At 42.0% G+C, this 25,387-nt stretch overlaps 1 protein-coding gene across 7 annotated transcripts in view; it reads right to left on the bottom strand.

Moving 5' to 3' along the window:
- exoc2 (exocyst complex component 2) overlaps positions 1-25,387 on the bottom strand; it is a 329,764-nt gene that overhangs the window by 196,205 nt on the left and 108,172 nt on the right. For all 7 annotated transcript variants that reach the window (XM_070880460.1, XM_070880458.1, XM_070880464.1 and 4 more), the window contains one exon: positions 13,730-13,854. In XM_070880460.1, coding sequence (XP_070736561.1) covers positions 13,730-13,854 — 125 coding nt within the window. The remainder of the gene's footprint in view (positions 1-13,729; positions 13,855-25,387) is intronic.

Here is a 25,387-nt window from a genome sequence, read left to right as displayed (position 1 = left end):
TGCTGAATTCTAAATTTCTCCCAGTCCTCTGGTTTGTTGCTTTTTCAGGCCAATTTATATGCCTCTTCCTTGGATTTAATACTATCCTTAATTTCTCTTGTTTGCCATGGTTGAGCCACCTTCCCCGTTTTATTTTTACTCCAGACAGGGATGTACAATTGCTGAAGTTCATCCATGTGATCTTTAAATGCTTGCCATTGCCTATCCACCATCAACCCTTGCCAGTCTATTCTAGCCAATTCACGCCTCAAAACATCGAAGTTACCTTTCCTTAAGTTCAGGACCCTAGTTTCTGAATTAACTGTGTCACTCTCCATCTTAATAAAGAATTCTACCATGTTATGGTCACTCTTCCCCCAAGGGGCCTCGCACAACAAGGTTGCTAATTAGTCCTTTCTCATTACACATCACCCAGTCTAGGATGGCCATCTCCCTGGTTGGTTCCTCGGCATATTGGTCGAGAAAACCATCCCTAATACACTCCAGGAAATCCTCCTCCACTGCACTGCTACCAGTTTGGTTAGCCCAATCAATATGCAGATTAAAGTCACCCATGATAACTGCTGTACCTTTATTGCATGCATCCCTAATTTCTTGTTTGATGCTGTCCCCAACCTTACGACTGCTGTTTGGTGGTCTGTACACAACTCCCTCTAGCGGTTTCTGCCCCTTGGTATTCGGTAGCTCTACCCATACCGATTCCACATCATCCAAGCTAATGTCCTTTCTTACTATTGCATTATTTTCCTCTTTAACCAGCAATGCCACCCCACCTCCTTTTCCTTTCTGTCTATCCTTCCTAAATGTTGAATACCCCTGGATGTTGAGTTCCCAACCTTGGTCATCCTGGAGCCATGTCTCGTGATGCCAATTACATCATACCCGTTAACTGCTATCTGCTATTTGTGCAGTTAATTCATCCACCTTATTCCGAATACTCCTCGCACTGAGCCTTCAGGCTTATCTTTTTAACACACTTTGTCCTTTTAGAATTTTGGTGTAATGTGGCCCTTTTTGCTTTTTGCCTTAGGTTTCTCTGCCCGCCACATTTACTTTTCTTCTTTCTATCTCTTGCTTCTGCCCCCATTCTACTTCCCTCTGTCTCCCTGCATAGGTTCGCATCCCCCTGCCATATTAGTTTAACTCCTCCCCAACAGCACTAGCAAACACTCCCCCTGGTTCCGATCCTGCCCAGGTGCAGACCGTCCGGTTTGTACTGGTCCCATCTCCCCCAGAACCGATTCCAATGTCCCAGGAATTTGAATCCCTCCCTTGTGTATCACTCCTCAAGCCACGTATTCATCTACGTAAGCTATCCTGCGATTCCTACTCTGACTAGCACATGGCACCGGTAGCAATCCTGAGATTACTACTTTTGAGGTCCTACTTTTTAAATTTAATCCTCGCTCCCTAAATTCGTCTCGTAGGACCTCATCCCGTTTTTTACCTATATCGTTGGTACCTATATGCACTACGACAACTGGCTGTTCACCCTCCCTTTTCAGAATGACCTGCACCCGTTCCGAGACACTCTTGACCCTTGCACCAGGGAGGCAACATACCATCCTGGAGTCTCAGTTGCGGCCGCAGAAATGTCTATCTATTCCCCTTAAATCGAATCCCCTATCACTATAGCTCTCCCACTCTTTTTCCTGCCCTCTTGTGCAGCAGAGCCAGCCACGGTGCCATGAACTTGGCTGCTGCTGCCCTCCCCTGATGAGTCACCCCCTCAACAATACCCAAAGCAGTGTATCTGTTTTGCAGGGGGATGACCGCAGAGAGCCACGAGATTGATCCCTACAGTCAAAGGTCTTAATTATGAGGAAAGACTGGCAAAGCTTGAGCTTTTAGGCCTCAGAAGAGGATGTCCGAGAGGTGATCTTTTAGTTACAAGATAGTTAAGGGAACGGAAAAAGTGAAACTTGACTGTTACTTTAAATGAAATTGCAAGAGTAAAACAAAGAGTTCAAACTAGTAAAAGTTAAATTTACTATCAGATAATTATTCTTCATGCAAAGAATGATCAACACATGGAATAGACTTCCAGATAGAGCAATGGAGATGAAAACCCATGAAGCATTTGAAAAATAATTGGTTGTGGTAATGGGGGACATTCAAATCTTTCTGGATGAATGAATTTAAATGAGTCAATTGGCCTTTCTCATCCGTAATTATCCTGTGAATATAGTCAGACACACAAAATTGTATTGTAACAAAAGATTTATAGCAAGGCCAGAGATTGGTCTATGTAGAGAAGCAACATGTAGAGAGTGTAGTGAGATGTACCTCAAGAAAACGGTTTTAATTTTCTAGTGCCCTTATACAAGTACCTTAATTTTCAGCTATCTCTTTTTTTTTTTACTGTGCCAGTCCCATTAATTTGGCACAGATGAAAAGCTCGTTGATCCAATAAGGATTGTGAAAGCACAGGAAAAAACAAAACTAATCTATTAAAAAAAATACGCTGGCCTTAACTACATGATGTTATCATGTACATCACTCTACACCTGTTCTTATAACAAACGATAACTAGAATGCCACTCAAGGCAAGAATTTTTGTAACAAGGTGTATCACGAGGTAGGTATATAGAAAACTGAGCTTCTATTAAAATGCACATTGAAAACTATGGCCCCGGTTTTCATGAGCTGCAAGGCCCATCCACTTTCCGCCCAAAGGACCGCCGATGGCTGCCGAGAGACCGGGCGGTACTTTGCCTGAAAGATTCCTCTAAAAAAGAGGGCAGTACCGCCTGGCGGCAAAATAATGGCTTACGCCATCAATCTGGGCAGCAGCTCTCAATCTCGGCAGCAAACGAGCTTGCCACCCAAGTACCGCCGAGGATGGAGTCGAGCCCAGGAGCTCTGAAAAATAAAAAACATTAGCAAAAGAAAAATAAACCACCAGAACACCTTCAGGTGACCCCATCCAGGTAAGTCGCTGTAAAAAAATGTTTTTAAAAAGATGTTCACTAACCTTTTCTTTCATGTATTCGTACCTACTGTCGGGGTAAGAACAGCCTCCCTCACGCAGCGGTCCTTCCCCGTGCTAGCACCAACTCCCGTCCGCACCAATCTGGCATCTCGGCGGGCGGGAGGGGAGGCCACTTACGCGACTTGGCCGCCAGAGGATATCAGTGGGCGGTTCCCGGTGGTGCTCTCCTCCCGCCCGCTCCAGCCCAAGTGGAAACTGGGAGCGAGGGGAAAATGGCAGCAGAAATCGGCGGCAGTCGACGGTAAGGCCACCAATCTTTAAAAAAAAATTTATACAACGACTTACCTGAATGGGTCTCCTGATTGTGTTCCGGTGTTTTTTTCCCTTTTGGTAATGTTTTTTACTTTACAGAGCTCCGCCTATACAACCTTCAAAACACTTATTTTATAAGATTATATTCCCCAGTAACCCCAGGCTATTTCTCAATAAATCTGCAGTAATGTCACAATCATTAACACTCATATGTAAATATTCTCAATCAAAGATACGAAGCAAATGTGAAGACTATCCATTTGTAACATATAAAATGAACAAAAGCAGGAGTACCCTCTATAAATTTGAAACTACATAGCAAAAGGTTACAAATACAAGGGAGTGATTTCAAGGTTATACCCAATCACAGGGTTCAAATGACAACTATAAATCACTCAAGCTTCATAGTTGAAGTTCATGTCATTTGAACTTTTGAATTAGATCTAATTAATTAGATGAATTGGATCAGCAGCATGTAATCATTCCCGAGTATCCATTCTAACTATTTTACAAACCAATAGCATTCCCTTAATGCAAATGCACATGCAGCATAGTAAACTAAATCTTAAACAGTTCTTAAATTACCTTTAAAATTAAATGACTAATTAAAAGACAGTCTAATCGGTGATAGATTTATGTCGTCTTAAAGGGGACCAGAGGTTTATATAGAAATGTTGTGTGCCTTCAAGAAAATAGCAAGTACAAGTACAACGTCCGGAATCCTCGAGACCGAATCCGTTCCAGTTTCTGTCTTTTTCCGGATTTCAGACAAGAAAATCAATAGTCTAAAATCCGGAATCCTCAAACGAATCAGTGCCGAGTTTTGAGCGGCAAGATCCGAAATCCGGCAAAACCCAAAATCCGGCACGGATTCGGTCGAGGATTCCAGATTTCAGACTTGATTTTCTTGCCTGAAATCCGGAATCAACTTAATCCGTGTCGGATTTTGCGTTTTGCCTCAAAAACGTCCGGTTTTTGGAAAATAATTCTGGATGACTCCATCAGCTATGAGCAAAAAGTCCGGTTTTCGGACAGTTCCGGATTCGGGACGTTGCACCTGTACCACTGAATTTGCATTGCTCTCCTAATCTGCAGAAGGACGTTCTTGCTATTGAGGGAGTGCAGCGAAGGTTCATCAGACTGATTCCAGGGATGGCTGGACTGACATATGAGGAGAGACTGGATCAACTGGGTCTTTATACACTGGAGTTTAGAAGGATGAGAGGGAATCTCATAGAAACATATAAGATTCTGACGGGACGGGACAGGTTAGATGCGGGAAGAACGTTTCCGATGTTGGGGAAGTCCAGAACCAAAGGAGACAGTTTTAGGATAAGGGGTAGGCCATTTAAGACTGAGATGAGGAGAAACTTCTTCACTTAGAGAGTTGTTAACCTGTGGGATTCCCCGCTGCAGCGAGTCGTTGATGCCAGTTCATTGGATATATTCAAGAGGGAGTTAGATATGGCCCTTATGGCTAAAGGGATCAAGGGGTATGGAGAGAAAGCAGGAAAGGGGTACTGAGGTGAATCATCAGTCATGATCATATTGAATGGTAGTGCAGGCTAGAAGGGCTGAATGGCCTACTCCTGCACCTATTTTCTATGTTTCAAACATAGACAAAACTTCACTTTGCTCAAATACCTTTAGCAGAAAATACTACACACAAAGATGCCAACAAGCACAATTCATTGGGCTGGATTTTCAGGTCCTTTGCGCTCCGGGTCTCGTCCTGGAGCAGCGAGAAACAGGGCGGCAAGGTCTTCTCCTTCTGGTCGGGAGCTCCAGGTCGGGTTTTGCGGCGCCGCTAAGAAACACCGTCAGGAAGAGCCGTGCCGGGTGTGCAACGACTCCCTTCGTGCTGCGCCTTGGTTCAGGGCCCAGATGGCAAAAATTTCTCCCCAGAGCACAGACGTTCCCCGGCAGGTAACTTTTACGCCCCGCCTCCATTTTCGCCCCAAAACCAAAAATCCAGCCCAATTACTAATGCAAAATATCTTAATTACTGTTCTGGGAACATTTACAAATATTGCACAATCCCCCACCCACCATTTCATCTGTTTTGCTCAAAATACAACACAAAAATGACTGTAAAGATCAGTTGTCCATGATTATCAATTGTTTCTAGTTGTATTTTACCTAATTCCTATTTTCAGTGCAATATCACAAGCAGGGTAAAATTAATAGGAAACTTCATTTAGGGAATAAAACTGAAGAACATTAGTGACCCCAAGATCGGCCCTGTATATTTTGTTTACATTTAAAATAAATGGATTCCTGTGCGCATTTTACCGGCTGCATAAAATCATTTACAGCTATGCAGGACGCCTTTTTCTGATTGTTTAGAAGCTTGTTCCACCCTCTCCCTCCCCAGTTTCTCAAATCCAACTAAATATTTGTAGCAATAGACCAAAATATATAGAGAGCAATGTGTAAACAGATGTCGCATGTAGAGGAGAGGTGCTGCAGAGAAATCTCTGTCACATTTTACCGTAGAGTGTTTTCATTTTAGTAAAATTGATGTCTGCAGTGCTCCATCAAGGAACTCTGCAAACTGATTACTGGTACAGTACAAAAATGCACACACAGGCAAAGTCCTGATTTGAAGTTAGTACACTTCCTTCATTGTACCCAATTCCCAGCCAGTACTTAGCTTTATATTTACTTTTCAGCGCTGGATGCAATTCCAGTACTAAGGATGCTGATCCCTGCTCAGGTCAATGGCAAGCAGCCAGACAGACAGACCTGGATACATTATTCAAGTACCTCATTTCTGTCTGGCTTTATTGAACAAAGCAAGTCTACAAGAGGCTATTTTCATTCCAAGAAATATGAAGAGTCTTTCCAATAGTGAACAATTCTTTCTATGCAACTTCTTTGTTCGTCGAAAAATATCTCAAGGATAATTTGACTAATTCCAATTTTAAAGTCAGTGATCAAAGAGTTCTCAAACATTTGATGACTATCTAGCAACAGTATTTGGTAAATTACAGCAGAAACAAAAGATGTAGGCACCATTTTGAAACAATACTGGCAGCATGGTGGCCCCACTCTGCTGAGATACTAATCTGAGCCACACCTCTCAGCAGAAGGGAGGGAACATCAGTCAAGAGCGATTCTGGGTAAGCCATTGCCACCTCCTAGAAGGGGGCACTGGTAATAACCTCAGAGTAGACTGGGCACCCATCCACTCAGTTGCAGATATGTATAATGAGACAGAAAAGAGAGAGAATAAAATTACGTAACCCAATAAAATTATTATTTTTTTTAAATCTACTGCACAAAGCTACGGGGTGGTACGAGGTGGTACGAGGTGCGCATGCATGCGTGGGACCCCACAAGTTCTGGGGTTAGGCATGCACTGTGCACGCGCTGAAACCTGGAATTTGAGATCCGTCAAGAATCCTCTTGACAGATCGTACGATTCCGAAAGAAAAGGGCATTTGCGGGCGGAGAGTTCTGCCCAGCGAATGCCCGTGAAATTCTTATGCCTGGTAAAAGCAGATATAAGGCCTGCTTTTAAAATAGAAAAATAAAATGTTATCACTCATTTATACATTAAAAACCCTGTCCAATAAGGTAAGTTTATTTTTTAACAAAAACAATTTTCAAAAAATTAAATTTTTTGTTTAAAATATTTAATTAAATGGCACTTCAATTAATTTTAAAAGTGTAATTTTTTTTATTTTATTGAATGTGTTCATGTACTTATTTTAAGCGATTCCCATACAAACAGAAACCCCATAAGTATGAATGGAGAGTGCCTTCTTTTATTGGTTGGGCAAGCCCTCGTGATCATGCGAACTGCATGTACCCCTGGGACACTCCGGGTACCCAGAGGCGCCCAGGAGCGCGAATCTACGAACCACCAGGTAAATTAGACGATTTTTCTTTCAGGTCGGAGGCATCCGCTCGCGGGAAGCCTCCGGCCAAAATTTCTACCCCAGTAGCTCCTCATTTGTACTATATTGTATACTGCTTACTCCTTATTCTATGCAACAATGTGGCAGAGGCACAGTCATCAGCAAAAATGTATATTAAGTTGTCAAAACTATTGACATTTATTGCCATTTGCAATTCCCAAGAACAGCAGGTCAGTTTAAGGTGACTGTGACTCCTCGTTGACTTTTTACAGCTTGGCTGGGGTGATGAAGCTCAGTTCCTTCCGAGCATCTGTCTGCAACAACTACCCAGTGTTGGTAAAGATACTATCAAGCTGTCAAGCAAACTAACTGACAGAAAGATGCACTGAGCCAGGTTTCCTTTTTCTCCTAGGGATCAACTCAATACCCTAAAGCCTCCACAGCCTCCTAAGTTTAAGTTACAAGCCCAACCTCATTTCTAAGATTCTGTCAGACACTTTTAAATTTAAAAATAACCCACTTCCTTTTTTGTATTAAAATTCTTTTAATTTAAACGCTGAAAACATCTGACTAGGGAGCAGATTTTCAGAAATTAGTTTTGCATCTGTGCTAAAAATTAATATATCAAACCTCAAGAATGTAAAATTGACACTTTTCTAAATTGATTTGTACATCATCTTTTAACACATCTGTGTGGTTCTGCTGCCAGAACCCTCAGGAAATGTCAAATCTGTAGTTGTTCATTTTTGGAAAATGTACTAAAGCCGGAGAGTTTGTGCTTTTATGTCAAATTCATTCAAAAGCAGAGCACAAAGAAAAGCTTTATTACGAAATTCAAATTAAATTCCATTAGGTGTAAGCCTGCTCTATATTTCTTCAGGGGAAGGTGGTCTGAAACCATTCATCGGGAATCTTGTGGTCTGCAACTTCAGTCTTCATTGGAAATACTACAGCTGACCAGGCTGGGTAAAGCATGATCTCCGCTGCCATTTATCCTGGCAGCCTGTTTATTTTGGCTCAGGCAGCAGCTGTAAGGCTTCCAAAAGTCTTAAGTTTCTGTGTCTTGCAATGGGTGAAGCTGAGGGTGACATGCTCTCATAAACTGCTCTGCTTCAAAGCAGCACTGATTTTAAATGAGGAAAAAGTTTGGAATGTCTTCCTGGCAGAATTATCCCATTTCTATAATGGATCCCACAGAAAGCGAAAGAAGCTAAAAAATATTTCCCCTTTGACTCAAAGTATAGTCTTAGACAAAGCTGCATCATCGGTGCTAACAGAAGTGGGAGTTACTACAGAATGAGTTGAGTAACCAATACTTGGAAAATTATTTTAACGGTTTATTTGTGCGGAGTTACACTTACCATTAATTTGCTGACACTATGTACTCTTGATCACAATATACATTTGATCTGAACCGAGGGCAAAAGCAAAAAAAAGTACAATCAAGTCAATTCATCCACTGCTTTTACAATACTTCCCAGCCCAAGGTGCTCCCAGAATAAAAACCTGGTTTACTAACTGGATGTCCTTGAAGTACATAATGCACAAGCTTTGGAGCAAAATGAGTACTTGGAATGATTTACCCTCACTAACTATTAATATACCCACTTACATGTATAGTATCTAGGAAGATGTACTAAAGCTGGAGAGTGTTTTTTTTGTCAAATGCATTCAAAAGCTGAGCACAACAAAAAGCTTTGTTACGAAATGCAAATTAAATTTAATTCGACATAACCCCTGGTCTTTATTTCTTCAGGAGGAGCCATTCATTAGGGATCTTGTGGTCTTTGAGAATGTTTAATTTGTTGCTGCAAGGATGGTTTTCATCTGCTGCCCTAAAATGAAGACACAATCCCTTTAAAGGAACTGACATTCCTCAAATGGCACTGGTTGGAGTTGGACACAGATTGCGTCATCTGAAAATATATATAAAACGAAGTTCTGCTACCCTGCTAAAGCCGTATTTTTTAAATATATGCAGGCTAAGTAGATTGTTCTCAATCAGCTACAACCTGACCCCCATGAGGCAATGACACATGCAATGGACTATCAAATCTGAGTTTTTTGGGGGCAAATCTGTCAAAAAATGAGCATAACCTAACCAGTACATTGTTTTTCTTGCACTTTCATTGAAAAATTAAATGCATTTTAAACCTTACCTACACAGATGAACCAGATTCGTGTTTAATTACAAATAGGTTTATAGGGCCCAAATTTCCCTAACCTCTTTTTCTAGTGCCATTACTCGAGCTCTGCCGCTTTTGCCCGCCTCCAAGCGCGCCGAAAAAAGACCTCCATATTTTGACCGCTCCCCAGCTTCTCCTCCGTCGTGGCGCAGTGTGGCCCAATGGATTGGGGGCGGAGCCAGGTCCTGGCGCTGAAAACAGTGCTGGGACTTCTGCGCATGCGCGTTAGAGTCTGCGCGCATGTGCAGTAACTCCTGGCAGGCCATTTCTGCAAACGCGCGCTGCAGGCTGTATGGGAGGGGTTGAAGCACCCCGTCCCTAGCCCTGGCCGAATGGGCTCCCTCATCGGCAGCCCGCTGCGTTCCCTAAGGTAGGACTTCTATTTTTTATTTGTTATTTACTGATTGATTTGGTGCTTTAGGTGCAGGGTTCCTTCTATTTTTTAATGTTATTTATTGGTTGCTTATTACTTTTGTCTTGGTGCTTTAGGTGCAGGGTTCCTTCTATTTAATTTGTTAATTCATTGCTTATTACTTTTTGTACTTTGTTTGGTGCTTGGTGGTGCTTTAAATATACTTACTTGCGCCGATTCCTTAACTGTAAGGTCTTTCTGTGCGGACAAAAGTGGACACATACGCTGCCCTAAGTTAGTTTAGTACAACTTTTTTCTGGCCAAATTGGCATAAATGGTGTAATTGGCTGGGAAAAAAAACTGACCTAACAAAAAACCTAACTAACTCACTTACACTGGCGCAAATTAAATGGCCATATTTGCAACTAAAAAGATACACCAGAAAAATCAAGTTACACCAAAAAAAACAGTGCAACTCATGGGGAAATTTGGGCCCATATAGGAGGTTAAAAACATATGCGCAGTAAACCCTGTAAATTACAGACATCTTAGGGACTAGCATCAGTTGTCTTTTTTTTGCAGGTTTCTTTATTTTCAAAATGGTTATGTACTATAAAAAATTTACCAACAGTCTTGAAGAACCAGCTGAGATTATGATCAGCCCCCAATCAGCTGCAACAATGCAAAGAACTCTCACTTAAAACGGAGTGTAACTTCAGCAATGAACTGCCTTTCACAGTTCTACTGACAAAAAAAGGAGGAAATATGATAACAGGTTGTGCCAATATATTGAAGTTTCCAAAGGCAAGTCTTAGAACGGATTGAGAACATTTGGGAGGGAAAACACAACAGGTCACATTATGCGTAGGAGTGAAACTCCAGTTTTCCGGTCAAGCAGCGAATCTGCAGGAAGACTGAGCGATAGCTGGGACTCTCAGGCCTGTTCATCGCTCTATCGAGCAGCAGAGAGCATGAGAAACCCGGGACAGCCATCTACATTCACTTCCCAAAACTTGTCAACGAAGCAGATCCGCCATCAGAAACCGAGGGAAAGAAGTCGATGGCAGGGTCAGGGAGGGAGGGGCTACCAACAGCTGCTGAATGAGCATACGGACGCGGTGCTGGGGCAGGCAAGGACGGCCACTCTCGCTGTTCGCAAGCGTTTTCCTTGATTCGGAAGGCTGGTGAGGCCAGTGCATGCAAGTCAGCGTGAGGTGGCAGAGGGTTTTGTGAAAAAAACCAGCAGAGAAAAAAGTCCTTTACCCAGCATCCATAGCGGCAGAGAAACCACTCTATCCCTGGGATGGGGCCATGCAAACATTTAGAGTGGTTAATCTTCAGCTATGGATGCTCCCTATTCCACAAAAGCCGTTTCTTTCATAACCTCCGCTGACCCTCGGGGAAGTGACGGGCCGCAAGAGAATTTGGGGGCAGAAAGGAAGCAAGCTACAAGGGGAAGTGCCAGTGATCCTGACTCATGAATGTTCCAAATACAGCAGCTCTACAACAGGGCGTGTCCCGTGTTGCAAGTTGTAAAAGGGCTTGGTGCGTTGAAGGCTATCCAGAGTTCGGAATTTGCCATGTAGGTTATTTGAGTCTCAATAAATGTTTTTTTTTTTTGCAGGTATCTGTTTTTTGGGATTGTCCATTTATACAGCTTTTACTGTACTCAGGTAGTGAAATATATAAGCCAAGTTGAAATGGGAAGCCCATTGCATGTTCCAACATTCTTCAAATTGTTGCAGTCTGGAATTGTTATTTTCAAAGTACAGAGACTGGAAAGTTTAAAAAGACATTCATAAGTCAATGTAGCCCTTCTTTCTAGCTACCTTTTGAAAGACAGCACAATCTCTCTTTCACAATTGTACTGAATTGTAAAGTAAGTATTGTCTTCTGCAATTAGTTCCAAAAATAATAGGACCAAGCCATTTCTCAAATTAAAGCAATAAAGATGGTTAACACTTTGAAATTATGAATGCAAAGTGGTTAATTGGGCACTTAACAGACTGAACTTTTGATTGTTTATCACATGACAAAGTTACTGTTGCGATCTTTGCCATTTCATTAGTTAGAAAAACAGTCTTTGGAACTAGTCCTTAGCTCAGGGTTATTAAAATGGTAGACTGTGATCTACATAAGACTAGGAAGTCCTTATATCCACACAACAGTCTGGCACATGACTAAATGTGCACTGCCTATCCCATAAAGGCAACAAGTAAAGAAGGTGGAAGGGTAGACTGATTTATGCAATTTGCAGCAACACTTTCAGTTTAGAACACTGCTGCAAACTGTCAGTTAACAAGGAAGCATTTTCTGCATCTGCTTTTATTTTACATCTTTTTAAGTGTGAGCAAACATGGGGAGCAAACAGAGAAGTGGCCCTGAGTTCATGATCGGATCAGCCATGATCGTATTAAATGGCAGAGCAGGCTCAAGGGGCCGGATGGCCTACTCCTGCTCCTATTTCTTATGTTCTTATACAAGATGTCAGATCAAAAAATTACAAAAACCGTATGAATGTAGCAAGTCTATTCCTGAGTATTGCTCAACTGCATCTAAAAGAAATTGGTGAACCATCTCCCGTTTTCCACTTAAGCACTTTACAGGTCATCCTATATCTTGCACTACATGTGTTTTTCCCGCTCCTCTTTTTTTCCTTTTTAAATGCTGTTCATATACAATAGCTGATGAAGTTTGCAAACTCGAAACGGCCCGGAATTTGCGGTCAGCAGTGAAACGAAGGCGTTTGCACAAAGATCCCGCGATCTCTGTCGAGAAGTTCAGGTTTTTCCGACGTTCAATTCAAATCAACAGAGTTTAGTGGGGATCCCCCTGTGCGAACCACTCCGACATCAACAGGCTATCTAAGCAGCCAGTCAAAATGCAGAATTCTCACAGACAGCGAACAAGTGAGTAAGCTCTTAAAACTATAACTTTTAAAAAAATGTGAGAGCGCAAAACAAAGATTGGGGCTCTCACATGGGGAAAAGGCAAACTTGAAATAAAGATGAACAAACTTTAAAAAAGATTGTTTTTTCCAAAAGTTTCTTAAAAAATATGTTTTTATTAAAATGGATAAATCTCACACTGCACAAAATTAAAATTAGCATTTCAGGCCCATAACCTTGGTTTAGCAGTCAATACGCTGTTAAAACACTAGTTACACCTAATCCCTTTGGGTCTGACTTTTAGTGGGGAACTTACTTAGTGCGTACTTACTGCGGAACAGCTGAAGTTCTGACGAAGGGCCATCGACCTGAAACTTTATCTCTGTTTCTCTCTCCACAGATGTTGCCTGACCTGCTGAGTATTTTCAGCATTTTCTATTTTTATTTCTGAAGTTTCCCTGATTTGGTTAATTACACTAATTGCTGACTGTGTGTGTGTGTGTGTGTGGGGGGGGGGGGGGGGGGAGTTCAGTTTCAAAGATGGAATGATGCCGAATGCTGCTAGTTCGCCATCATCAGTACCACAAATTCCGCACCATTAAATTTGTTTGCTCTCCCCAGATGCTGCCTGACCTACAAATACAGAATTTCCTGAAAGTGCAATCGCTGATAAAGCCATAAAAAAAATCCAATAGCATTTTGGGTTTTGTAAATAGAAACATAGAAGACAAAACCAAGAATTTATAATGAAAATGTGGATGCCAATGGTTTCGCCACAGTTAGAGTACTACATGCAATTCTGGAATTGCATTATAGAAAGAACATTAAAACCATAAAGAAACTAGATTTACTAGAGATGAGAAACATGAGCTTTGACAAAAGAATGAAGATACTGGAGCTATTTCCACTGGAGCAGAGAAGATTAAGGGGAGATATAATAACAGTTTTTGAAATTGAAAAAAGTTTTGAAAGAGTAAATGGGGAAAGATTATTTCCTCTGATTGTGGAATCTCGGGTGATTCTTAATCTAGATTTTTTAAAGCAAAGGAATATTGAAAAATTGAGGAAACAGGATTGAAGAGAGTTGCCTTTTTAAAAAAAAATCTCTGACCTTGATGGTTGGAATAATTTTTGTTCTTGTACTGTATCCTAGAAAAATAAATGAATGCAGGAAGAAGTCATACCAAAAGAATTACCTGAAAGAGCGTCCTGAGCCTCAAAGAATGTACTGAGGCCTCCCTTCACATAGGCTAGGCTCCCCTCATTCTTCTTGTTTGCCTGCTTCCTTAAATAATTCGCAGCAACTTTTAGCTGATCAAAGCTGGAATGTTAAAGAGAGGAAAAAAAATAGCATATGAATGCAAAAGAAAGAAAAACAGCAGAACACAAATGGTAATGTGATAAACTGCCTCCGTTCTTGCAACAACCTTAAAAGTAGAAAACTTAGCAGTGTTAGCTGTGGCTCAGTGGGTAGCACGCTCGCCTGAGTCATAAGGCTGTGGGCTTGAGTCCCAAAAATCTAGGCTGACACACCAGTGCAGTACTGAGAGAGTGCTGCACTGTCGGAGGTGCCGTCTTTCCGATGAGACATTAAACCGAGGCCCCAACTGCTCTCTCAGGTGGACGTAAAAGATCCCAGGACACGATTTCGAAAAAGAGCGGGGGAGTTATCCCCGGTGTCCTGGCCAATACTTATCCCTCAATCAACCTAACAAAAACAGATTATATGATCATTATCACATTACTGTTTGTGGCAGCTTGCCATATTTCCTACATTGGAACAGTGACTACACTTTTTTTTTTTTTTTTTTAAGTACTTCATTGGCTGTAAAGTGCATTGGGACGTCCAGGGGTTGTTAAATGCACTATAGAAATGCAGGTCTTTCTTCGTCCAGAGGTCATTATATGCGCTATATAAATGCAGGTAGGAAAAGTTGACCTACGTCTATTTTTAAATATACTCAAAACACATGAAGGTATCTTCAGCCTGCTCCCCAAAAAATCAAAAGCGGTATTTGCGGTGTTTTTAAAAAAAAAATTCATTCTCAGGATGTGGCCGCTGCTGATTAGGCTGGCATTTATTGCCCACCCACAGTTGCCCTTGAGAATGTAGTGGTGGTCCGCCTTCTTGTACCGCTTCAGTCTTTCTGGTAAAGGTGCTCCTACAATGCTCTTAGGTTGGGAGTTCCAGGATTTTGACCCAGCAAAAATGGAGGAACGGCAATATATGTCCAAGTCAGGGTGATGTGTGGTGGAGGGGAACTTGGAGCTGGCATTCCAATGCACCTGCTGCCCTTGTCCTTCTAGGCAGCAAAGGTTGCCAGTTAGGGAGGTCTCATCGACTTAAGATCACAAAAAGCATTTCAGGTGACCAAACACACGATTCAACTTCTGGTTTTCACTTTATAAATGGAAAATAAATATTCTATCATTTTCCAGTCAAAACATCTTGTATAAAAGATATTTAAAATATCTTCTACAGTCGTGAGGAAGTAATTTAAAAAAACGTCAACAATCTAAATAACTGAAGTCAGACACAAACTCAATGTGATAAAAATATTTGACACACATTTTCTCTGTTAAATCAAGTTATTCCCTGCATTATCTGAAATAGATGATGAAAGTCATTAATAAAAAATTCACAATGATCTGCCCACAAATGATCCACATCCTAGAAAAGGTCAAGTTGTAGCTTGCCCCCATTTATTGATGTTCATCCCACAATGAGCTGGTATCACTTAGCATCTGGATTTTCTCAGAAAATGTCTGAATTTGGACGATTACATTGGCTGCAAGGGTCACACAAACATTTTGTCCCTCTGATAAACAGAAAATTATTTTCCACCAGACACATTTAAATGAAAACTGAATTGCTGGATAGATATTGCCCACGGTCCTATTGTTTCTTTCTTGCCATCCTAATGCTTTATGTTGCACAGCAAATGAACATTGATAGTATTTCTATTGCCCATTTAGTAACCTTAATAATTTTACAAAAAGCTTGTAGCCGAGATCTGATACAATTGTGCACAGGTTATGGTACTATTGACAAACTCTGGGAGTAGTAACCCATAGGTTGCGAATTCAAATCTCAACATTGCAAATTGTGAAATTGAATTCAATAAATCTGGTCATTTGAAGGCTGACACTAAATGACTATGAAAGCTCCTGTTTGTTGTAAAAACCCAAGGGAACCTGTCAGCCCGACTTGATCTGGTCTACACGTGACCCCAGTCCCATTGATTCTTAAAGCTCTCTGATGTGGCCTAGCAAGCCCACTCTGTTTCAGGGCATCCAGGATGGGCAATTAATGCAGCTGTGTCAGCATGACCCACATCCCAAAAACAAACTTAAAAAAGATTAAAAGTACCACTAATATTTTAGTGTATCAAAGAGAGTTCATGAGATGGGTTCCAGAACATAACAGAAATCTTCTTCAAAAGGGTACTGATGAATTTTCAACCGGGAACAGGTTGCTCCAAAACACATGGGGGGCTGGAATTCAGTCATGCAAGAAAGTTGGCGCACCTATGATTTTTTTTTTAATGTTCTTTCAAAGTCCCAAAGGAAATCAATCATAGTGCTAGCAGGAGATAGACAGGACGACAGGCTGACTGGCTGAATTTGGGTCAGGACCAGGACTCCGCCACTGTCAATCAACAGTGGAGTAGTGGTGACGTCACAGCACGTGTGCGTTACCACGCTCTCTCCCCTCCATTAAAGGGGAGAGAATCTGTCAGTTTTCATCCTCAGCCACTGGGCTACCAGGGAGGGTTCTGGCCGGGCCAGCGGCCTGGCACCCAAGAGGCCGCTGCGCTGCCGGGCCGCACTCACTGGGGATAAGGTGCACTGACACAGAACACTGTCGGGGGCAGCGCGCGGCGGGGATATGATTTGTCGACCCGAATTTCAGTCGGTGCATTTTTAAGGTGAGGGAAAGCGGCAGTGCGCATTCTGATGCGCTTGCGGCTGTCATCAGCATCAGATGGTATCAGGTCCAAGCCGTAAAATCCCCGACCTGAATTTGGGTCGGGTCGGCCAGTTGACTACAAAGCAGCGGCCACGGGATTCCGATGCATGGCCACCGCAAACGAATAGTAACTCGTCTTTGAGATCCTGAATTTCGGCCCCATGAAATCTCCCTGTTAATGTGGCAGATTCTATATCTCTTACAAAACAAGCTTTTTAGACTTATGCTTGAGTCATAAAAAAGTCAGAACAAATCAAATTAGGTTCAGATCAACAATAGTGTTACCAGGAGAACCCCTCTCTATTTACAAACTTAAATACTTTATCTGCCCAATAGTAATCCTGTTTCAAGAAGAACCTCTTTAATGCATTTGGATAGTGGCTATATTTGAAATACTTCAAAGTATAAAAGTATTTTTTTTCCCCCAGTCACAAAACATTTGTGGAAATTATTTCTGCAGATTTCTAATACTCAAAGAAATGTAGATGAAGTAGATGAAATTCAGCAATACATCCATGACATTCTTTGAATAACTTAAAAATAAATCTTACCCTATTATTCAACAGAAAGATTACAGTAGCCCTGGAAGTTTAGAGCATGTAATAGGGGGAATTGGCAGGGCTATGGGAAAAGAGCAGGGGAGTGCACTAATTGGATAGCTCTTTCAAAGAGGCGGCACAGGCACGAAGGGCTGAATGGCCTCCTTCTGTGCTGTATGATTCTATGTGGAACTTGTGCACCATAAGACAGTATGGATAATGGAAAAACATAACTATGTGAAAAATATAAAATTGCACCAAACCGATATAGGGCCTGAAATTTCGGTCGGAGCCTTCTTTCGGACGAACGCCTGCGACACGAGAATTTTAACGAAATTAACTGGTGGTCCCGGCGGCGCCTGCGATTCCAGTGGCAAGGCCTTCTCTTCCCGCACTTTGAAGCACGTTCCTGTCCGAGGTTCGAACGTAGAAACAACCAATCAGATACAGTATTCTCATTAATAGCAATGAGAACTCCGTATCTACAAGTTCTCAATGCTATGATTGAGAAAAAACAAACACTAAACACAACGTAAAAAATAAAAAGCATGCCTCACACAATTAAAATGAATTGAAATTAAAGTTAATAAATGTGTTAAGGGGGGGGGGTGGATGTGGTGTATTTGGATTTCCAGAAGGCATTTGACAAGGTGCCACATAAAAGGTTACTGCACAAGGTAAAAATTCGCGGGGTTGTGGGTAATATATTAGAATGGATAGAGGATTGGCTAACTAACAGAAAACAGAGTCGGGATAAATGGGTCATTTTCCGGTAACTAGTAACTAGTGGGGTGCTGCAGGGATTGGTGTTGGGTCCTCAACTATTTACAATCTATATTAATGTCGTGGATGAAGGGACTGAATGCAATGTAGCCAAGTTTGCTGATGATACAAAGATGGGTGGGAAAGCAAATTGTGAGGAGGACACAAAAAAATCTGCTAAGGGATATAGACAGGGCAAAAATTTGGCAGGTGGAGTATAGAGAGAAAATGTGAGATCATCCACTTTGGCAGAAAAAATAGAAAAGGAAATTATAATTTAAATGGAGAAAAATTGCGAAGTGCTGCACTACAGAGGGACCTGGGGGTTCTTGTGCATGAAACACAGAGTTAGTATGCAGGCACAGCAAGTAATCAAGGCGGCAAATGAAATGTTGGTCTTTATTGTAAGGGGGATAGAGTACAAAAGCAGAAAAGTCCTGCTATACCTGTACAGGGTATTGGTGAGGCCACTTGCATTGGGGGCTCTTCAGAGAAGGCTCACTATGTTGATTCCGAAGATGAGGGGGTTGATTTATGAAGATAGATTGAGTAGGTTGGGCCTATACTCATTGGAGTTCAGAAGAATGAGAGGTGATCTTATCGAAACATATAATGAGGGGGCTCGACAAGCTGGATGCAGAGAGGATATTTCCACTCATAGGGGAAACCAAAACTAGGAGAAATAGTCTCAGAATAAGGGGCCGCCCATTTAAAACTGAGATGAGGAGGAATCTCTTCTCTCAAGGGTTGTAAATCTATGGAATTCTCTGCCTCAGAGAGCTGTGGAGGCTAGGTCATTGAATATATTTAAGCTGGAAAGACAGATTTTTGAGCAATAAGGGAATAAAGGGTTATGGGGAGTGGGGAGGGAAGTGGAGCTGAGTCCATGATCAGATCAGCCATGATCTTATTAAATGGCAGAGCAGGCTCGAAGGGCCAAATGGCCTTCTGCTGTTCCTATAAGTTTTGTAATTAGGGTTTAAAATAAACTTACCTTAGTGGGCAGGGTTTTTAACATAAAAATATGTTTTTAAATTTTATTTTTATATGTTTTTTTATATGTTTTAAAACTCTTACGCTGGTAAAAGTAGGCTATGTGCCTGCTTTTACCAGGCGCAAGAGTTTTAAGGACATTCGCTGGGCAAGAGATGGGCAATTAACGCAATCTTGCCCATGCGAATGCCCTTGCTGGCCGGAATTTCAGGCCCATCATGTGATATATCAGCACGTGACAAACCTGTGGCACATTTATTCCTTTAGCTATCTCTCCCCTCATACTCTCACAAAAAAAATGTTCCAACAGTCCAATATTACTGCGTCACTGCAGAAAACATCACATTGTTTTGCTGTCGACAGTGAGTTAGGAGAACCCACATCACAAATCCCAGAGAAGCAAAAGTTCACTCCAGCACCTAAGTCACAGAACCAAAGAAGACACCACTGTCCACACTGAAGTCATATGGAGCAAACATTGTGTCTCAATGATTCTCAATAGTGGATTTCAACCAAAAAACAGATCTATGTGCTGTAGTTTGCTTTCTGACTTTCAAAAAAAATAGAAAATACATAATACTCTAGAGCTGTACAAGGTTTGCAGGAGTGGGGCTAATAATAAACTCTCATAATTTCATGCGAATCACCTGAAGTTTCTAAACACACAATCACCGTCTCCATTTCTTGCGTGACAACATTCCAAGACAGGATATTTTTTCAGTGGTAAAAGGCTATTCCAGATTGTTTCCCATGCTCACGAACTCTCCCCCTACCTCAACAAAGAATCAAAACAGTACTGCATTACTGTTTTTATGATTGTATCATACTCCTTTATTCACCATTGTCATTTACTGTTCTTTAGTCAGTTCAGGGTGACTTATAGGTAAAAGCTTTTTGTTTTAACGCGGATACCATTTAATGCTTTTACAATAAGGTTATGGTGTGTGTCAGCTGCTTGCCTTATATTTTTGTTGTTTTATAGGTGGTTAGAGCTAAGACTGGACTTCCACTTCCTGTTACCTGTGTTATAAATTTAGACTGTGGAACTTTATGTTTACACTTGTCACAAGTTTCAGGCAGGAAAGTCATTTTAAGCACAAATCAATTTCCTTTAGGGGAGAAAACAGACAAAAGTTAACCAAAACAGCAGAATTCTTATAAAGTTCATATTTCCCAGTATCTGGGTTAAGCAAAGTACAGATTTAAAAAAAAAATAAGTTATTGTGTTTCAAACTTTCCATTATTTTTAATCTACATGCAAACTACAATCTCTGTTGCACAAGTGTCTCTGAAAAAAGTCAAATCATCTGCATTACTGTGTTTGCGTTTCTCCCCCCCCCCTCCGCCCCACCCCACGCATTTGAAATTAATAAGGAGACCTGGCTTCATATGCTCAAAAACCTGAGCATTTAACTCGTCAGGATGGTTTCTGCAAGGGAAGTTGATATTTCAGACAATGAGCACATCCTCTGGGTGAGACAAAATTATGCACCACCCAATTCTGGCTGCCTACATGCATAAGCGGCCTTTAGGTTTTTTTTAAAAACAGAATCTAAAACGTTGCTAAATCTTTAAAAGTATAGAACAATTCAAGACAATGGTAAGAAATCTTCAGATGCAAGATTATTTACTATCAAGTAAGAAACAAAGAATTGCACAGTAGAAACATTCATTTTATTTCTTGATGAGAAATATTTATCTGGATGTTAAACCACAGACATTCCCCTCTGTAATCCACAAACATTCCCTCTGTAATCATTAAATCATAGAATAATTCCATTTAAGTGCAATGCAATATTTAGTTTGCAGAGATCACCTGTGGAATGCAGTGTACTTAGCATCTAATATTGCACATTTATCTGAAAATGTGCACATGGAAATGATGAAGGAAGGTTCAAAAGCCCCAGAAGGCAATGAGTCAACATGAGATTTGTTCATCTGCAGGTGGTCCTACTGGTCTGCTGAGATGACTCACCAAGCTAAGAATTGAAAAACATTATAGTGGCAGTGTGCACTGTAGCTTGATCCCCAACTCTACTAAACTCCTGATCTCAATCACTCTGCAATGGGAACACCGTGCCAAACTCTGGCATCTTCCAGCGAGGCAAGGGGAAAGTAGGTGGATGTCACCACTGTTGTATACATCCATGCAATGACCAAAATGGCAATGAGAGACTAGGAGCAAGTTACCTATTCAAGTTGCTCATCCGTGAGGGGACGGGGTGGGGAAGAGAGAGAAATTACACAAGTTACAATAACTGGAGAGACATAGGTAAGCACGGATTTTAAAAATAACAAGGATTAAAAATACATTTTGTTTTTCAATGATTAAGTAAGCCTCCCATGGTACAAGAGCATGAATTTCATATTTCACAAACAGGTCCATTTGTTTGTACATTCGAGTCACGTCAAGTCAAAATATGTTAATTAATCCTTTGAGGACAGCAATAGCATCTTTATCGCAGAAATAATTTTTTTTGAAGTAAGCATATTCCAGGCCGCGTTATTCATGGTAATAAATGAATTAATTCTATATTGTGCCCAGAACTTAAGTTGAGAAAACTTATTTTATGAACAAATAATTATTTTTCAGAGCTCCATGGATACTCAAAGATTGTAGATTAGGAAATGTAGCTTAAAGAGTCAAAAAAGGAGCAGGGATCTGGTAACATCAGACCCGGTAACACAACACCCATAGTGGAAAAAACGCATGGCAAAGTTTTACAGAATACTACAAATGAATATTTAAGGAGCATGAGTGTCATAGGGAGAGTCAGCACAGTTTAGAAGAGACAGTGCTTTACAAACCAGTTACAACTCTCTGAAGATGTAACTAAGCTGGTGGGCAAGGTAATCCGGTAAATATAGTTTACTTAGATTTTCAAAAGGGTTTGACAAAATTCTTCATGTGAGGTTAGAAACATAGAAACATAGAAAATAGGTGCAAGAGTAGGCCATTCGGCCCTTTGAGCCTGCACCACCATTCAATATGATCATGGCTGATCATGCAACTTCAGTACCCAATTCCTGCTTTCTCTCCATACCCTTTGATCCCTTTAGCCGTAAGGGCCACATCTAACTCCCTTTTGAATATATCTAACGAACTGGCGACAACAACTTTCTGTGGTAGAGAATTCCACAGCTTCACAATTCTCTGAGTGAAGAAGTTTTTCCTCATCTCGGTCTTAAATGGTTTATCCCTTATCCTTAGACTGTGACCCCTGGTTCTGGGCTTCCCCAACATCGGGAACATTCTTCCTGCATCTAACCTGTCCTATCCCGTCAGAATTTTATATGTTTCTATGAGATCCCCTCTCATTCTTCTAAATTCCAATGAATATAAGCCTAGTCGATCCAGTCTCTCTTCATATGTCAGTCCCAGGAATCAGTCTGGTGAACCTTCGCTGCACTCCCTCAATAGCAAGAATGTCTTTCCTCAGATTAGGACTGTACACAATATTCAAGGTGTGGCCTCACCAAGGCCCTGTACAACTGCAGTAAGTCCTCCCTGCTCCTATATTCAAATCCTCTCGTTATGAAGGCCAACATGTCATTTGCCTTCTTCACTGCCTGCTGTACCTGCTTGCCAACTTTCAATGACTGATGTATCATGACACCCAGGTCTCGTTGCACCTCCCCTTTTCCTAATCTGTCACCATTCAGATAATACTCCACCTTCCTGTTTTTTCCACCAAAGTGGATAACCTCACATTTACCTACATTATATTGCATCTGCCATGCATTTGCCCACTCACCTAACCTGTCCAAGTCACCCTGCAGCCTCTTAGCATCCTCCTCACAACTCACACTGCCACCCAGCTTAGTGTCATCTGCAAACTTGGAGATATTACACTCAATTCCTTTGTCCAAATCATTAATGTATATTGTAAATAGCTGGGGGCCCAGCACTGGGCCCTGCGGTACCTCACTAGTCACTGCCTGCCATTCTGAAAAGGACCCATTTATTCCAACTCTTTGCTTCTTGTCTGAAAACCAGTTCTCTATCCATGTCAATACATTACCCCCAGTACCATGTGCTTTAATTTTGCACATTAATCTCTTGTGTGGGACCTTGTCAAAAGCCTTTTGAAAGTCCAAATACAGCACATCCACTGGTTCTCCCTTGTCCACTCTACCACTTAGATCCTCAAAAAATTCTAGAAGATTAGTAAGGAAGCTTACGGGTTGTAGAACAGTTGACAAATTGTACAGATGGATTGGCAACAGAAGATGAAGGGTATTAATAAATGGAAAATACTCAGTCTCGGAAAAAACAGTGGAGTTCCATAAGAATGAAATGAACCATCGTCCTCTGCTGCACTGCTCCATTACATGGTACAAAGGACAGATAACAACCTGACAGTGCAATAAGCGCTCCGATTTAATGTTACTTATCTCGTTACTTATTTACCCAGAAAATCTTTTCACATGTGATTGATACAGAACATCATCATCATTGGCAGTCCCTCGGAATCGAGGAAAACTTGCTTCCACTCCTGAAGTGAGTTCTTTGGTGACTGAACAGTCGAATACGAGAGCCACAGACTCTGTCACAGGTGGGACAGATAGTCGTTGTGGAAAGGGATGGGTGGGACTGGTTTGCCGCTCTTTCCGCTGCCTGCACTTGATTTCTGCACGCCCTCGGCGTTGAGACTCGAAGTGCCCTCCCGGATGCACTTTCTTCACTTAGGGTGGTCTTTGGCCGGGGACTCCCAGGTGACAGTGGTGATGTTGCACTTTTTCAGGGAGGCTTTGAGGGTGACTTTGTAACGCTTCCGCTGCCCACCTTTGGTCTATTTGCCGTGAAGGAGCTCTGCATAGAGCACTTGCTTCGTGTCTGGCATGCGAACTATGTGGCCTGCCCAGCGAAGCTGATCAAGTGTGGTCAGTGCTTCAATACTGGGGATGTTAGCCTGGACGAGGACACTGGTGTTGGTGCGCCTGTCCTCCCAGGGGATTTGTAGGATCTTCCGGAGACATCGTTGGTGATAATATCTCCAGCGACTTGAGGTGTCTTCTGTACATCGTCCATGCCTCTGAGCCATACAGGAGGGCGGGCATTACTACAGCCCTGTAGACTTTGAGCTTGGTGGTAGATTTGAGGGCCTAGTCTTTGATCACTCTTTTCCTCAGGCGGCCGAAGGCTGCACTGGTGCACTGGAGACGGTATTGAATCGGCGCATCAATGTCTGCTGCTTTTGTTGATAAGAGGCTCCTGAGGTATGGGAAATGGTCCACGTTGTCGAGGGCCGCGCCATAGATCTTGATGACTGAGGGGGCGCAGTGCTGTGCGACGAGGACAGGCTGATGGAGGACCTTTATCTTACGGATGTTTAGCGTAAGGCCCATGCTTTTGTATGCCTCAGTAAATACGTCGACTATATTCTGGAGTTTAGCCTCAGAATGTGCGCAGGCGTCGTCCGCGTACTGTAGCTCAACGACAGAGGTTGGGGTGGTCTTGGACCTGGCCTGAAGATGGTGAAGGTTGAACTGGTTCTGTAGTTTAGTTCCACTCCAGCTGGGTGCATGTAACAGTTGTATTACATTTGCTTATGATACAAAAATCTGTGGGCAGGTATGGAATAGAAGCGGGCTTGACTATTTTCAGAGAGACATGAAAAAATTACATAGATAGGTTGAGATATGGCAGGTGGATATTAACATGGTTCTACCTTCCCAATTAATTGTCAAAATTTTCAGTGAAAAACGACACTGACACATAGGCCCCAAGTTTCCACATGATTTGCTCCTAATTTTTTTAGGAGCAACTGGTGTAGAACGGAGTTTCTTGGAAATCAGAATTCTCCACATTTAGTTTGCTCCAGTTCTAGTCAGTTAGAACAGTTTCACTTTGGAACAGAATTTTTTTTTCAAAAGGGGGCGTGTCCGGCCACTTACGCCTGATTTCAAAGTTTCGTGAGTGAAAACTTACTCCAAACTAACTTAGAATGGAGTAAGTGAAGATTTTTGTACGCTCGAAAAAACCTTGTCTACACTTTAGAAAATCAAGCGTAGGTTACAAATCAGGCGTAGGGAATGATGGGGGGGGGGGCGGTGTTTAAAGGGAAGTTTACAAACATTAAACACTTCAGTTTTACAAATAAAGAGCCATCATCAATAATAAATGATAAATACATCAATAAATCAATCAAAAAAAATTAATAAGAAATAAGTTTTTTTTTAAATCAATAAATAAAACATTTTCTACTTACCGACTGCAGCACCGGGAGCCCTCCAACAGCGTGCTGGGATGCCCCCCTCAGTGTGTCTCTGTCAATGTTTCTATCTCTCCGTCTGTCTGTGTGTCTCTCATTCTCTGTCTGTCAGTGTCTGTGTTTCTGACAGTGAGGGGAGGGGGAGGAGGAGGGGAGGGGGAGGAGGAGGGGAGGGGGAGGAGGAGGGGAGGGGAGGAGGAGGGGAGGGGAGGGGGAGGAGGGAGAAGCAGAGGGAGAGGGGGGGGAGCAGAGGGAGAGAGGGGGGGGAGGGGGGGAGCAGAGGAGAGAGGGGGGGGAGGGGGGGAGCAGAGGGAGACGAGGGGGGGGAGGGGGGAGCAGAGGGAGAGAGGGGGGGGAGGGGGGGAGCAGAGGGAG

Source organism: Pristiophorus japonicus, chromosome 5 (genome assembly GCF_044704955.1).
Source record: "Pristiophorus japonicus isolate sPriJap1 chromosome 5, sPriJap1.hap1, whole genome shotgun sequence".
Classification (NCBI taxonomy): domain Eukaryota; kingdom Metazoa; phylum Chordata; class Chondrichthyes; family Pristiophoridae; genus Pristiophorus; species Pristiophorus japonicus.
Note: the sequence above shows the minus strand (reverse complement) of the source record. Positions and strands in the feature narration are given on the sequence as shown.